At 39.6% G+C, this 15,519-nt stretch overlaps 2 protein-coding genes across 2 annotated transcripts in view; one reads left to right on the top strand and one right to left on the bottom strand.

Moving 5' to 3' along the window:
* cct2 (chaperonin containing TCP1, subunit 2 (beta)) overlaps positions 1-4,786 on the top strand; it is an 18,787-nt gene extending 14,001 nt beyond the window's left edge. Inside the window, exons 11-16 of the mRNA XM_043709772.1 lie at positions 517-636; positions 794-922; positions 2,688-2,791; positions 3,879-3,978; positions 4,093-4,234; positions 4,549-4,786. Coding sequence (XP_043565707.1) covers positions 517-636; positions 794-922; positions 2,688-2,791; positions 3,879-3,978; positions 4,093-4,234; positions 4,549-4,579 — 626 coding nt within the window. The 3' untranslated portion in view covers positions 4,580-4,786. The remainder of the gene's footprint in view (positions 1-516; positions 637-793; positions 923-2,687; positions 2,792-3,878; positions 3,979-4,092; positions 4,235-4,548) is intronic.
* Positions 4,787-13,209: 8,423 nt separating this feature from the next.
* lrrc10 (leucine rich repeat containing 10) lies at positions 13,210-14,956 on the bottom strand. The gene has a single exon (XM_043709771.1). It carries the CDS (start codon positions 14,941-14,943, stop codon positions 14,101-14,103), a length of 843 nt encoding a protein of 280 aa, XP_043565706.1. The 5' UTR covers positions 14,944-14,956; the 3' UTR covers positions 13,210-14,100.
* Between the last annotated feature and the right edge of the window lie 563 nt (positions 14,957-15,519).

The following is a 15,519-nucleotide window of genomic DNA, read 5'->3' as shown; positions in this document are numbered from 1 at the left end:
CTGGGGCTGTTTTCCCTGGAGCGTCGGAGGCTGAGGGGTGACCTTATAGAGGTTGTTTACAAAATTGAGGTGCATGGATAGGATAAATAGACAAAGTCTTTTCCCTGGGGTCGGGGAGTCCAGAACTAGAGGGCATAGGTTTAGGGTGAGAGGGGAAAGATATAAAAGAGACCTAAGGGGCAACTTTTTCACGCAGAGGGTGGTACTTTTATGGAATGAGCTACCAGAGGAAGTGATGGAGGCTGGTACAGTTGCAGTGTTTAAGAGGCATTTGGATGGGTATATGAATAGGAAGGGTTTGGAGGGATATGGGCCGGTTGCTCGCAGATGTGGCTAGAGTGGGTTGGGATATCTGGTCGGCATGGACGGGTTGGACTGAAGGGTCTGTTTCCGTGCTCTACATCTCTATGACTCCAGTTTCAAGATTTTTCAAACACTAAGTTATTGTAATATTGAGAATGTAAATTTTATTTAGGAATTTGATATGCATTTATTGAAATAACTGACTGATTTCAGGTGGTGAAATTGCTTCAACATTTGACCATCCTGAATTGGTTAAACTGGGACATTGTAAACTTATTGAAGAGGTCATGATTGGTGAGGATAAGCTAGTTCGTTTCTCTGGAGTGGAGCTTGGTAAGTGACTGTTCATTTTACTAAGAAATTCAATAGCTCAAGAATAAGAACAACACTTTTTCTTTCAGAATTCTTGGCAAAGTTAAATTTTATAATGCCTATTGATTATAATATTTGTGTAGCTCACTTGCTATGTCTTTCCACTCTCACTCTAAAGGTGAAGCATGTACTATTGTTCTTCGAGGAGCAACTCAGCAGATTCTAGATGAGGCTGAACGATCTTTGCATGATGCCCTCTGTGTACTTGCTCAGACAGTGAAAGAAACTAGAACTGTTTATGGTGGAGGTATGTTTTTTAAAAACCTTTTTTGAGGGTTTGCTAATTACTCCAATGTCTAAATTGCCCCTAAAGCAACAATTGTGATTTACCACTACTCTGTAGTGCTTTATATTGATCTGTTACATCCCTGCAATCTTTCTTATTAATTTGAAAAATGTACTTGATTAGCTTCTGTAACAAGACGTGCTCCCCTCACATCACTGGCTACAGATCTGTTTTCATGCGTTCATTGGATGCATGCATTACTGGCTAGTCCAGCAATTAATACCCAAGAAGGAAGTTCAAAGTGAACCATATTTTAGATCTGGAGTCACACAGGCCAGCACAAAAGGATGTCAGATTTCCTTCTCTAAATGACATTTAGTGAACTGGAGGAGCTTTTACGGCACTCAGCACTGGTTATATGGGCATTGTTAGACCAACTTAATTCCAGGTTTTTTTAAAAATTGAATTCAGATTTCACCATCTGCCACAATTGGTGTCAACCCTATTTTGCCAGACATTAACCTGGGGTTTTGGGCTACTAGCCAAATTACATTACCACTCTTGCCACCATTTCCAAATGGTCACTAAAGGCTTGATTATTCCCTTAGACATTTGGCAGGCCTCCATTCTTCTACTGTGGTAAAAATTCATTCCATCAAAATCTCCACATCTTCCATATCTTATTCCAGATCAACTCCTGGTTGCTTATCAAATTTGTCTTGGTCTTGAACACTTAAGTGTCAACTTTCTTAGCAAGCCTTTGTTTTGGTCAACATTTTACCTCAAATAGTTTGTGCAAATTGGTTGTTGTGTATGCCAGTGCATTTCAAAAGTAATCCATTATTTGTGAAGTATTTTGGGATTTCCGTAGATGTAAAAATTTATCAAATGTTTTAAACAACTTTTGTTCATTGCAATTCAGTTTAATTATTCTTTGATATAGGCACCTACCTGCAGAACATTGGCAGTGATATTGCAGGTACTGTGACTGCATTGATGCAGCCATACATCGAAAGTGGAATTGTTTTTAAAGTCAGTAATACAAAATTGCAAGAGCTCTTTGGCCCGTTGTGTCTGTGCCGGTCATTAAGCACATACCTACTTTGGTTCCATTATCCATCACCTGGCACATAGCCTTGTCTCCCATAATGTTTCAAGTGTTCAGTGTTCCAGAAATACTCCATGTTCTCTATGGGGGACATGATACCTCAAATCCCTTCTAACCTTCCTATCCCTTTAAATTTATTTGGATTGCATGTACAACAGCAACTGGAGCAAGCAAGGGGCGATGGATGTACAATTATAAAGTCAACAGGTTTGCTTACAATCATGTGCCAGTGCAGTGATAGGAGAAAGTGATATAAATGTAAGTTTTCTCTGCTTAGCTTTATTCTAACCATACATTTGGGTTGATGGTCAGTTCTAAATTAATGGAAAACTTAAATTGAATGCAAAGTTGGTGTTGCAACTTGCCAGGATGGCAATTTTCGTGTACAGAAGATGCCACAGCAAAAAGGTGTGAGCCAGCATCAAGGTGGTTGTGTGTTTAACATCAAGACAAAGCTGGTTTCCAATTGATATTCTTTAGAATAATTTAATGACAAACAGCCGTGATGGAACTGATCATTCTTGGTGTGTATTACATCTGATTCTTCAAGTTTGTATAAAATCAGAAGCACTCTGAGGAGGAACGGTGCTCGCTTGTTTGTTATAATGCAATTATTGTTCCAGATTTTCTGTTGCACAGCGCAATGATTACGTTTTCATAATTCCTAATCTTTCCCAGGCTGTTCAGAGATGTTAATGGCACAAGCTGTGTCTGAACTTGCTGTCAGAACACCAGGCAAAGAAGCTGTAGCAATGGAGTCATTCGCTAAAGCACTAGCAATGGTAAGTTTCATTACAGCGTTGCATTTTGCTTTCTCCTTCCTACTCTTTCAACTAGCCACCTTCACTCCTCACTTTAATTACCAGATTTAATCTGTGCACATAACTATATAAATAAAAAATAATTTTGTAAGTGATAGTTACCTAGTTTTGTCGTTTACTGTTTGTTTAAGCTTTGATGATTAATGTTTAATTGTATCTTTTACTAAAATATGTTATGGGTATTTCTGGGGATTGCTCAGAATTACTAATACTTTCAGCAGTTAATCATAGTTGCAGTCATCCATTTTGGTTACTTGACAGCCTAATGCAAATTTCTAAAACTAACAAATTTTCCAGAATCATTTGTCTGTAAGTTATGTTGTATGAAAGATTTTGCTTGTGCAGAAATGAGGTTTACAGCATTTGATCTCAAATCCATGCTAAAGATTTTCCTGCATTTGCTGCTATACAACAAGAAAAGAATGTGTAGCAGCTTCATTCCATCCATATTATATACCCATGATTGATTCATATGGCTGAAATTTAATACAGCGATTCAAACTGGAATTCCACTTTCTTTCATAGTTTGTGTGTCTACTCTAAGAACATATAGATGTTAAGTGTTTTTGTTAATTTATATGCGTAACATTAAGTTCCAATTACAGTTTCTAGATAAACCTAGAATGCGTCTATCAATGAAAATTAATTGCAGGGAAGCTATTCTACGCATCATTGAGTAATTGTGATCAAATTTTTAACTTCTCTCTGATAAATAAATGATTTCAGATTATAGCACTATTCACTATGCATGTTCTTTCCAGTTCATATGCTAGTTAGCATTCAAGACTAGCTGTTATACTTGAAAAGCATTTCATCACTTGCTGTTAGCACACTCCTGTCAAGCTGAATGGTTCTTGAATGTAATGCTAGACCATGCTTTGGTAGAAACTGCACAGCCTCTTGTTGGATTTTGATTATTTATCCACAATGATCATAAATCCTGCAAATTGTGTGAAAGAAGCAAATCTATTCCTAATCTTTATACTGTAAAAAAAAATTAAATTGCAACAATTAATTTATATGGTGCATTTATTTTCTTTCTCCGCAGCTTCCTACCATCATAGCTGATAATGCTGGGTATGATAGTGCAGATTTAGTGGCTCAGTTACGAGCTGCTCATAGTGAAGGGCAAACAACATATGGATTGGGTAAGAAATCCAGCAGAGCACTTTGTTTGGTTGAAATAGTGCATTTTAAATGAGTCCAGGGTATTATTTAGTTATTTTCTACGTTAAGTTAAACTCTGCATTTTCTATTTTTAGACATGACAAATGGCACCATTGGAGACATGGCAGCAATGGGTATTACAGAGAGTTTCCAAGTGAAGAGACAAGTTCTGTTGAGTGCAGCAGAGGCATCTGAAATGATCCTTCGAGTGGATGATATTATTAAGGCAGCTCCAAGGTAAAGCTTTTTTCATGCCAGACATTGACTCAAAATAATTAAATAAAATGTTTAGATGAAAATAATGCCTATGTACACATGATCTGATCTTTAAAAAAGGAACACTTCATAAGTAGGACTTAATTTTTTGTGTGCCTCTATGGCCACTAAAGGTTCCATGTGCTCTAATCTGTAAAGTTCAATTTGTCAATAAAAAGTCCTATATGTTGTTTACATCTTTGCTCGCTTTCTGCACCTATGCTATATAGTAACATTACTAACCGAATCTACTTCAATATAATGACTATTAGTAATGCAGACTATCTCCCTTTCAGGAAACGTGTACCTGATCAACATCCTTGCTAAGTTATGAACATGAATAAGGAGAACATTTGGACTCATGTCAGCAGTGAACACGAGACATCATCCAGTAGAACTAAAATAGAAGTTTTGTATTTATAAAGTTTCAGTACGTTTAAGTAAATGCCTTGGTTCCATTTGACTAATCTTTCCTTTACTCTTGTAGATGAGGCTGTATTCAGAGTGTCATACATTAAAGTTTTGTCGTCACAAGTTCTAATGCTTTTCTAATTCAAATTTTGAAGCATCTATTTATATTTTCCTGCAAGAGTAACGAACCATTGTCACAGTTCATTTGGGCAGTGTGCTGAAAATCAAACCCCATTTTTCACAGATTTGTCACAACTGTGAAAATTTATTTAAATCACGAATCATTTAATTTTACCTGACTCCAATTCAGGTTAAAATAAAATGCAGACCAGGTTTTTAATCATTAACACAAATCATTATGTAATCAAATAGTTTCTAATCAATGGGAAAAAGAATAGCTAGCGTAGAGCTCAAACTATCCCTTTTAAAAATTGCCATATGCAGTCATACACATACAAAGAGCCGTGGACAAGGATAAAGGGTGGGAAAAGATAAATGTTAGAGAGAAGTAGTTCAGTACTGCTGATCCAGACCACACAAGTTGATTTTTTTTTGGTGCTTTCATGGGTAAAGGATTTGCCCTATAAATTATTTTTCTCCTTTTCAGCAGCAAATTGCGAAGAGTAGTTCGTAGGAAGATTTCCTGTTTCTTCACACAGGAGGAGAGAGATTTTAGGTGCTTTCTCCTCTACAAGTTGGATGTCTCTTCCCCTGTGTCCATGCACATAGTTGTAACCAATGTCTGCTGGCCCGCCTGCCCCCCACCCAAAAGCCGAGTCCACAACAATTGGTCAGTCGAATCCACAATCCAAAAGAAAAAAGCCTTTGCACACATGTAGGTTCTTATGAAGTAGAGAGAAAACTGCTTACAGATTTCCATCAATCTTTGAAGTTAGCAGAAAGTGTCAAAGATAAAGACATTCTAATTTTATACATGGGAATCACTGATTATAGAAGAAGCAGTGGTTGATGTTGAATGTGTGATATGTTTGCATATTCCATGTAGCTATTGAAGGATTGCTACAAAAAAATCAGGAATCTAGTATTGAGTAAATCAGTGTTGGTGAGAAGATTTGTAGCTCGGGTGCTCGTTGTTGTGGTTCTGTTCGCCGAGCTGGGAATTTGTGTTGCAGACGTTTTGTCCCCTGTCTAAGTGACATCCTCAGTGCTTGGGAGCTTGCTGTGAAGCGCTTCTGTGTTGTTTCCTCCAGCATTTATAGTGGTTTGTCTCTGCCACTACCGGTTGTCAGTTCCAGCTGTCCGCTGCAGTGGCTGGTATATTGGGTCCAGGTCGATCAACAAACACATCGACCTGGACCTAATATACCGGCCACTGCAGCGGACAGCTGGAACTGACAACCGGAAGCGGCAGAGACAAACCACTATAAATGCCGGAGGAAGCACCACAGAAGCGCTTCACAGGAGGCTCCCAAGCACTGAGGATGTCACTTAGACAGGGGACGAAACGTCTGCAACACAAATTCCCAGCTCTGCGAACAGAACCACAACAATGAATAAATCAATGATAGGATCCAAAGTCTGGTAGTTAAGTTTTGTTCCAAAAGGTAATAACTGGCACTAAATAGAAATTAAGAATTTCAGCAGATTGGCAATTCAGTGCTAAAATCAGGATCATTCCAAAGGGTAAATTGTATTTGAGTATTGCTGATAAAAGACATTTTGTTTTGCGCACATATTTCACGATACAAATTCAAGGAGAAAACTATTTATATTTAATATTCAGTCTATCACAGAATGAGTCATTGGGAAATGTTAGTGTCTATTAAGGCAGAAATGGGACATTTAGTTGCTACAAATGAACAAACTCACACGAAGGCTTCTTGCTCAGGTTGGCAGTTGCAATCAGTTTCCTTCAAGAAAATTTCTGTGTATTCATTTAGATGGTCTTTCTTCAGTTGGTATCTCTTGCTGAGACACTAAAACAAACTGCAAACATGTTAATTTCCCTGAAGTGAGTTCCTCAGCAGTCTTGTATGATTTCTTACTAGATAGTATAAACTGCCTGCCTCCATTACAAGCATGAACAAGCACTAGTGTCCTGGGACCCCTGTCATTGGGCAACTTTTTTTTCCTACCACTGTTTTGAATGCACTAAAGTACTAAGTCCCATCATTTCAAGGATTTTGAAATTTGATTAAATGTGCACGTATCCAAATTGGTATCAAGACTTCTAATACCAAGCTCAAGAACATTTCTTGAAAAATCAACCTAACATCATGCTGTCTCCCCACAGCCTGCCAAACAGAAAAACATACAAAATAGGCATATACATTGTTCCTTACACAGTGCATTAATAAATGTACTGGTGTAATTTTCCTGCTCTTGGCCTAAACAGAAACATTTAAATCCACTTCCAATCTCCACCCTTCCCTGTTTGATCTGCTGCTGACTTTTCCATCACATCTCTGCCTATCCCCAGGAATGTAGACAATCAACCATTATCTGCCGTAAACCCTCAGGCACCTTGCTTCCTATAAGAAATTTGTTTGTTTCTCTCAGTTTCTCTGATGTTGCCACATCCCAAATCAGTGTTTCCACCTGATCTTCTACCTATACCTTAACCTCCACTGTGGTTGACAAGACTGTTCTATTTCCTATGCTTTCATTATGCCTTTCCCTCCCATCCAGAATCATGACAGTTCTTTCTCTCAACCATGAGCAATACTGATTAATATTAAACTGGAACTGTTTTTAAAATGTTCTTTAATTTTCCTTGTGCTAATATCCACTTTTCAAATTCTAACTTACCTCCTGTTGTCTCTGTTTACTTTTTGTCCCCTTACTAATCTAACCTGTGTCTAATCTGGAAAATATTTAGATTTAAATGCTGATTTGTCTTGTTTTCTGGCATTGTTATAGAGAAGACCCTTTGGTCCAATTTGTACACACCGACCAGATATCCCAACCTGATCTAGTCCCATTTGCCAGCACTTGGCCCATATCCCTTCCTATTTATATACCAATCCAAATACATTTTAAATATTGCAATTGTACCAGTGTCAACCACTTCCTCTGGCAACTCATTCACCATATCTATGCTGATGATTTTATGAACCTCAATGAGGTTACCCCTCAACCTTCCATGCTCGAGTGAAAAAATCCCTAGCCTATCCAGCCCCTCATTGTAATCCAAACCCACCAGACCTGGTAACATCCTTGTCCATCTTTTCTGTATCCTCTCCAAGTTAATAATATCTTCCTGAAAGCACAGCAACTAGTGTTCTATACATTTTAAATTTGGAGTCAGTTTGTATACTTCTCATCAAAAGCTAATTGAAAAGGCAGAATCTTGACAATCACATCACCGATGCATTGAGCTAAAGCTTTGAGAAGCTATTTAGTTTAAAAGGAAATTGAACATATGGTGTGACAGTGCCTTGATGCAGACTTTATAAAAGTAGGTTATTTCAAATGTTTACTAATAACGTACATACGTTATGTTATCATAGCTTTTTGCTATGAGTCCATCTTCAATTTGAATTTTATTCCGATCTAACAAATTGTGCAGACCACAGAATTTTTGTCTGGAATAATCAACATTAGTACTGTCAATTCTGAAGTATAGCGATAAGGAATTTGGAAGTATTCCAGTCTTCAAGCCATGATATAAATAGGACGTGAAAATATTTAACATTGTTTGACAAAGCTGACTACTTGTACAATTTTTTTTAAAAAGGGGTAAAACACATTGTATTTTGTATATATCAGAGTATATTAATCATTGGGCTAACTCTCAAAATTGACTTTTTTGCTTGAATGCCCACAAAATCAAAAGTTTGTGACAGGAAGTTTAGTTTCAAGAGTTTTGATTTGTCGGCATTATGAAAATACAATCATATGCTGAGTGTGAATGAAATCATTTGTTGTATACAAGCTACTTCCAAGCTTGTAATAAGCAATTTCTATATAAGGAAATAAGTCTGCTGACAGAGGGTGAGTAATGTTTGGTGTTCTAAAGATTACATTTGGAAGCTCAGAATCTAGGTGACCTTGTTTTTATCTTCATTTAAGCATATCTTGACAGATTGGTATGAGGTGTTTTTACCACGTTTCCACTGTTCCATTTATAGCCTGGCTATGCTGAGGCTAATGGTTGAGTTGAATGTTGTTTTTGAAAAGTTCATTTGATTATACCTTCAAATAGCAAAAATATGCACGTTTCAAAGTAACATTGTTGTTGAAGCCATAATGAGCAATTTTTCTCTTTCAAGTCCAGCTCGAAGCATTCATGACAGGTATGTAGACAACCGGTACGTGGGTTGCCAAGACCTGTGAAGTGCCAAAAGTGAGAGAGAGTCATAGAGATGTACAGCACAGAAACAGACCCTTCAGTCCAACTCGTCCATGCCAACCAGATATCCCAACCCAATCTAATCCCACCTTGCCAGCACCCAGCCCATATCCCTCCAAACCCTTCCTATTCATAGACCAATCCAGATGCCTTTTAAATGTTGCAATTGTACTAGCCTCCACCACTCCCTTTGGCAGCTCATTCCATACACATATCACCCTCTGCAAGAAAAGGTTGCCCCTTGGATCTCATTTGTATCTTTCCCCTCTCACCCTAAACCTATGCCCTCTAGTTCTGGACTCCTTCCACCCCAGGGAAGACACTTTGACTATTTATCCCATCCATGCCCCTCATGATTTTATAAACTTCTATAAGATCACCCCTCAGCCTCTGAAGATCCAGGGAAAACAGCCCCAGCCTTTCCAACCTCTCCCTTTAGCTCAATTCCTCCAACCCTGGCAACATCCTTGTAGATATTTTCTGAACCCTTTCAAGTTTCACAACATCCTTCTGATAGAAAGGAGACCAGAATTGCACGCAATATTCCAAAAGTGACCTAACCAATGTCCTGTACAGCTGCAACATGACCTCCCAGCTCCTGTATTCAATACTCTGACCAATAAAGGAAAGCATACTAAATACCTTCACTATCCTATCTACCTGCTACTATTTTCAAGGAACTAAGAACCTGCACTCCAAGGTCTCTTTGTTCAGCAACACTCCCTAGGACCTTACCATTTAAGTGTATAAGTCCTGCTAAGATTTGCTTTCCCAAAATGCAGCATCTCACATTTATCTAAATTAAACTTCCATCTGCCACTTAGCCCATTGGCCCATCTGATCAAGATCCCACTGTAATCTAAGGTAACCTTCTTGACTATCCACTACACCTCCAATTTGGTGTCATCTGCAAACTTACTAACTAAATCTCTTATGCTCCCATTCAAATCATGACAAAAAGTAGTGGACCCAGCACCAACTTTTATGATCGCAGGCCTCCAGTCTGAAAAACAACTCTCCACCACCACCCTCCTCTTTGAGCCAGTTCTGTATCCAAACGGCTAGTTCTCCCTGTGTTCCATGAGATCTAATCTTTCTAACCAGTCTCCCATGGGGGACCTTGTCAAATGCCTTACTGAAGTCCATATAGATCACGTCCACCACTGTGCCCTCATCAATTCTCTTTGTTACTTCAAAAAACTCAATCAAATTTGTGACATGACTGGTGTTTTGCATTCTCTCCTCATGACTTGCATTCACTGTTGATAAATTACCAATTACGGTATTGTTTTAAAAAAGCCAATGAACAACTCTCAGGTAGTGAGGGACAACATAAAACTGAATATTAATTTATGAACCATGATTGAAATTATTATTTTTATGTCCTCTTGATCAATGCTTAATCTGAATTTGGTAAGAATCAAAAAATCTTGTTGGTTTAGTACTATGTTTAAGTAAATGTTTGTTAACAATGTGCCATATTTATTCCCCATCCCTTAACCCTCAGAAGCATTGAAATATGTTGAAGTATGGTTTTTAATCACAAATTTGGCACAAATTATAAGTCTTTAAAACTTCCTTGAATGTAAATGTTTTTATTATTTGGTCTTTGGGCTGAAGAAGGGGGTGGAGGTTTATCAGAGTTGATCACAATTCTGTGATGGGAGAAAGCATCCTAAATGATCTAATTCTGTTTCACCCAGCATATATACTATATATAACAAAACTTGGCGCATTTGTTTGTGTTGACCAACAGAAACCACTTGAAGACATTAATGTGTGTGGTACTGACCAGCAATTAAGTTAAAAGTCTTTCTGATCTGTATGACTTAATATATTAAGTCGACTTTACTGAATGAACCTTCAGGAAAGCTAGTGTTCATCTAAAATGATTTATTGTTCCAAATGTATTTTTCAATTTAAAAGTACAGAATTAGGATTCTACAATGGAGTGTGAGAAAGGAAAAAACATCACAGATCCTCATTAACCCTAAAGTCCACAGAAGCTATGAGTGAAGGAGACAAAAGAGAAGGCTTTTTGAAGGCTCTCACTGATAGCATACTTTCCTCAATGCATTACAGTGATATACAAAAGGTCACCATAAATATTATTGTGATGCAAAATATATTGACAGTAAAGCAAGTCATCACAAACAAAACCAAGGACTGGAAATTCACCAAGTTATACAGCAATTGCCACATGAACATGATTGTTCAGACAAAGCACCCTTCTTTAAATCTCATGAAATGTAAACACATGTATCTTAGAGGAAACTTTAATGCACCATGGACTTGTACATTTGTACTTTAGCACACATGACAGTACAATCAAGTCAGATCAATTTAAAAACAATTGTAAAAAATACATCGTTGTAAAATATCTTGTCCATCAAGAGTAAGGGCGATGTTAATACTTGAAATATCAAGGAGAGATCATTTAAAATAAGATCTGCACTGCAGTTTAATGCTGTCATTTACACTGTGCCTTTGGTGCCAATGTTGCACCACGGTTTTTGGCACACTGGGACCAAGAGGATAGCATATTGACCTTTATAGAAATGCTTCTTAATTAAATAGGCTCTAGATGGTGATCAATCACTGTTTCGGTGCAGTTACTTTGACAATGGAGCAACTGAATATCTGGGATTTGAGAATGGGTCTGTTGCTCAGAAACTGTGATTCCTTCATGTGTTAGAGATGAATTGTCAAGTCATTCCAAAAATCCTAAATCGCATGATAGTGCCCTGTGGAGAACTAGACATCACCATATCACAAAAACATTTTCTTAGGAGTTACTCGAGAAAAGATATTTGGAAAATTTTGATGCATTGAACCCATGGTTCTTTCTTTTTTAACAAGGATTTCTCCAATATTGCAATACATAGCCTATGGCACTGAGGTCAGAAAAAGCACTTCCAAATAGTGGCCTTGCATTCTAAATTCTTAAAAAATAAGAATGCCAGGTATTGTTTGATGCATAAATTAAAAGTGATCTGCACTTTGCTCCCAGATTAATGCAGCAAGGCATGGCAGCCATCACTTTTTGATTGCATAATTGCTGAAATATTGTTAGTAGAGACATGGTTGACACTGCAAAGGCTTTCTTTTTGTCTCCCTAGTGCTATCATACTAAAATGAAATTCTGAATTCTTGTGATCAAATAGTATCGGTGCTGTGGAATTAAATCATATTCACTTAGACTATGAAGTGCTGAAGTGATTTGTTCGTAGACCAGATAGACAGAAGGTTAGATGCACAGTAATGCTCTTTTCACGTCATAGTCCTAATTTCCAAAGCCAAGTATACTGTCAGAAGCAACCATATAAAACAAAGCAATGGCTGTATTCTGGGAGGCATACGATTCCCCCAGGGGCTGTTATTTTCTTGAGGTGCTTTTGATATCTGGAGACTTAGAATGACAAATATTATTTTTGCAATTTTTCATGACATTTTTGATCTGATTGTGAAAACACTCATTCTGGTATGCCCATAAAGACCAGTAATGTTGTTTCCCAATTGTTAGCTTCTAAGGTTTGTTTTCCACATCAAAATGCATGTGGGACATAGTTTATTAATTCTACAGTTTGTGTTATTCCTTTTACCACCATATCTTTCTCCAAATCTTGTGTTCTGCCTAGGGGCCTTTAGTGTTCTTCATCTTTTGATCATAGATTTTGGTGATGAATGTACAGCCCTGCACCACAGAACCCATTATTTATAATATAAAAATGAGATGAAAGATTAAATTACAAAAGCAAAATACTGTAGATGTTTCAAATTTGTCATAAAAACAGAATGTTTCAACTACCAGCAGACTGGGTAACATTTGTAGAGAGATTACTGTTAACTCTAGTTAAGGCAAATAATCTAATGCTCTTTCATCAGAACCAGAAAAGGCAAAGAGATTTAAAACGTTTCAAGCAATAGTCACAAATGTAGATGAGAAGACACCAAATAAGGTGAAAGCCAACACAGAAAATCAGTTCTGAGGGCTAAGATCAGATTGCTTACGCTGTGGCGCTATATGTGAGGGAGACCAAATGCACACTGGAGAACTGCTTTGCAGAATACTTCCATTTAGCTCATAAACTAATTGCTCTAAGTTTCCTATCCCTGCTATTTCAACTCTTCACTTTAGTCTAACATTACTACCTCTTAAACTTCCAATGAAATTCAACAGAAACTTGAGGTACAGAACTTTATCTTTTGGCAATATGTTTTACGGTCTTTCAGACTCAACATGGAGTTCAACACTACTTAGGAACATGGGAACAGAAGTAGGCCATCAATAAGAAAATGGCTAATCTGACCTAACTCCATATGCCTGCCTTGATACCCTTGCTTAATAAAATAGAACAGTAACTGGTGATTATTCTGCTCTGACTGTTCTCACCTTTGATATCAATCCTAGGTTTCTTTTTTGAGTATCCTATTACCATTCATTTTACTTCCTTTGCAATTCTTTTTGCATTTAATTCCCCTTTAAGTGTTATGTTCCAAACCCCTCCCACTTTGTACTTGAAATTGTTTTAAATTTCTAATATCACTAACTCTGTTCTTCCCTTCACAGTTGCTACATAACCTGATGAGTATTTGCTGCATTGTCTAGCTTTAGGCATTTTTCAAATCAACCTGTTCAGAGGGTGGCTCGCCTGAGCAATGCACGTCCTCAGGAAGTGGTGAATGGGGGTACAATTATAAGACATTTGGATAAGTACATGAATAGGAAAGGTTTGTGGGCCAGGAGCAGGCAGGTGGGGCTTGGTTAGTTTGGGATTATGTTCGGCATCGATAGGTTGGACCGAAGGCTGTGTTGCTGTGCTGTGTGACTCCACGGACCTCTGCAGCAGCTGAGATTTGAATTTGGGAGCCTCCGGGCTCAGAGATAGGGTCACTATCACTGGGCCCAAGAGCCCTCCCTTGCTTAATTATTGCTACTTGTAATGGAGTCCTGGGGGTGGGGGTGGATATCAGTGTCCCATTCCGTTGACGTTCCTCAGAAGAAAACAAATCAATGTTTTAGTACTTTCTGCATATTTTAAAGCGAAACTGGAAGCCTGAAAATTACATTTCTCACGTGTGACATTGGGGTTTAAAATTGTCTGAAGGACTTTACACCTTTTCTTTAAGCGAACTCCTGGTTTTGTCCAGCCTTCGCTGCTGCTTCAACGTCCCTGCTCTCTCCCACTTGCTCGGGCGCGACCTCCGCCGGTGACTTAATGTGGTCCTCGGGGCGGTAGTCAGCCCAGCGCCCCACCCTCCTGACCTCCTGCGCCACCCTGGGGGCGTTCTTGCACGGGTTGTGGTCGTACATCACCAGCTTTAGGTTCTTCATGTGCGCCAGGCTGGGGAAGCACCTGATCTTGTTGCGGTCCACGTCGATCACCTCCAGGCTCTCCATCTCCAGCAGGACCGGCGGGAAGTCGCCGAGCTGGTTGCCCGGCAACCAGATGCTCTGCAGCTGCCGGAGCCGCCGCAACTCCCGCGGCAGCTCCCCCAGCTGGTTGCAGCCGGCGTGGAGGACCCGCAGCTGCCGGAACTCGGCGACCACCTGCGGCACGCGCTCGAAGCAGTTGCACTCGATCCACAGCGTCTTGAGGTCGGCGAGCGCGCTGAGCTCGGCCGGCAGGTCACACAGGCTGTTGTTGCCCAGGTACAGGATGGAGAGCTGACGGAGGCGGCACACCGCCACGGGGAGCTCCCGGAACCGGTTGAAGTCCAGCGCCAGGATCTGCAGGCGGCCCAGCAGCTGCAGCTCGGCGGGCAGGCTGCTCAGGTTGTTGTTGCTGAGGTACAACTTCAGGAGCTGCGTGAAGGCGCAGGCCTGCACCGGGAACCTCCTCAGGTGCCTCCCGCTCAAGTCCAGCATTTTGTCCGGCGGCATCTCCTCGATGTCGCCGCCCAGGACGAGTTTCTGGCACGATTTCGACGGGAAGAAAGCGACGACGGACATCAGAGCGTTGCCCATTCCCGCTGCATGTTCCTTCAAACTGCAGAATGCTCCCCCTGCTCCTGAGCTTTGCAAAGTGGGGAAGAAAAGGTTCCCCTGGCTTTTTAAAATGGTTGGAACTCACCGAGAGGTTTCCTGATAACTGCACTGTGTCGGCTGCAGAGCGAGTTGGACGTGACCTTACAGTGAGGACCATATAAGTTCACTTTCACTGGAAGAATCCAGCACACATTGTCAGCGCCCTTCCTTATCTACAGAGCTAAGTGCTGCTCTTGTCAGAGATATTTGCCAAACCTGAAAGCAGTCGGCTATAAATCACACTCCACTGAAATGCTATTATGCGGCCAGGTCTGTCACACATGACTCGATTTTTCAAAGTTCAGGCAACATTTAATTCAACGAGGTAAAAACAATGACTGCAGATGCTGGAAACCAGATTCTGGATTAGTGGTGCTAGAAAAGCACAGCAGTTCACGCAGCATCCGAGAAGCAGCGAAATCGACGTTTCGGGCAAAGCCCTTCATCAGGAATAATGAAGGGCTTTTGCCCGAAACGTCGATTTCGCTGCTCCTTGGATGCTGCCTGAACTGCTGT

This window comes from Chiloscyllium plagiosum, chromosome 19 (assembly GCF_004010195.1).
Source record: "Chiloscyllium plagiosum isolate BGI_BamShark_2017 chromosome 19, ASM401019v2, whole genome shotgun sequence".
Lineage (NCBI taxonomy): Eukaryota > Metazoa > Chordata > Chondrichthyes > Orectolobiformes > Hemiscylliidae > Chiloscyllium > Chiloscyllium plagiosum.
Note: the sequence above shows the minus strand (reverse complement) of the source record. Positions and strands in the feature narration are given on the sequence as shown.

Bases quoted from the DNA above. Each gene is read 5' to 3' on its own strand.
- lrrc10 (XM_043709771.1), bottom strand. From the start codon at position 14,943: ATGGGCAACGCTCTGATGTCCGTCGTCGCTTTCTTCCCGTCGAAATCG.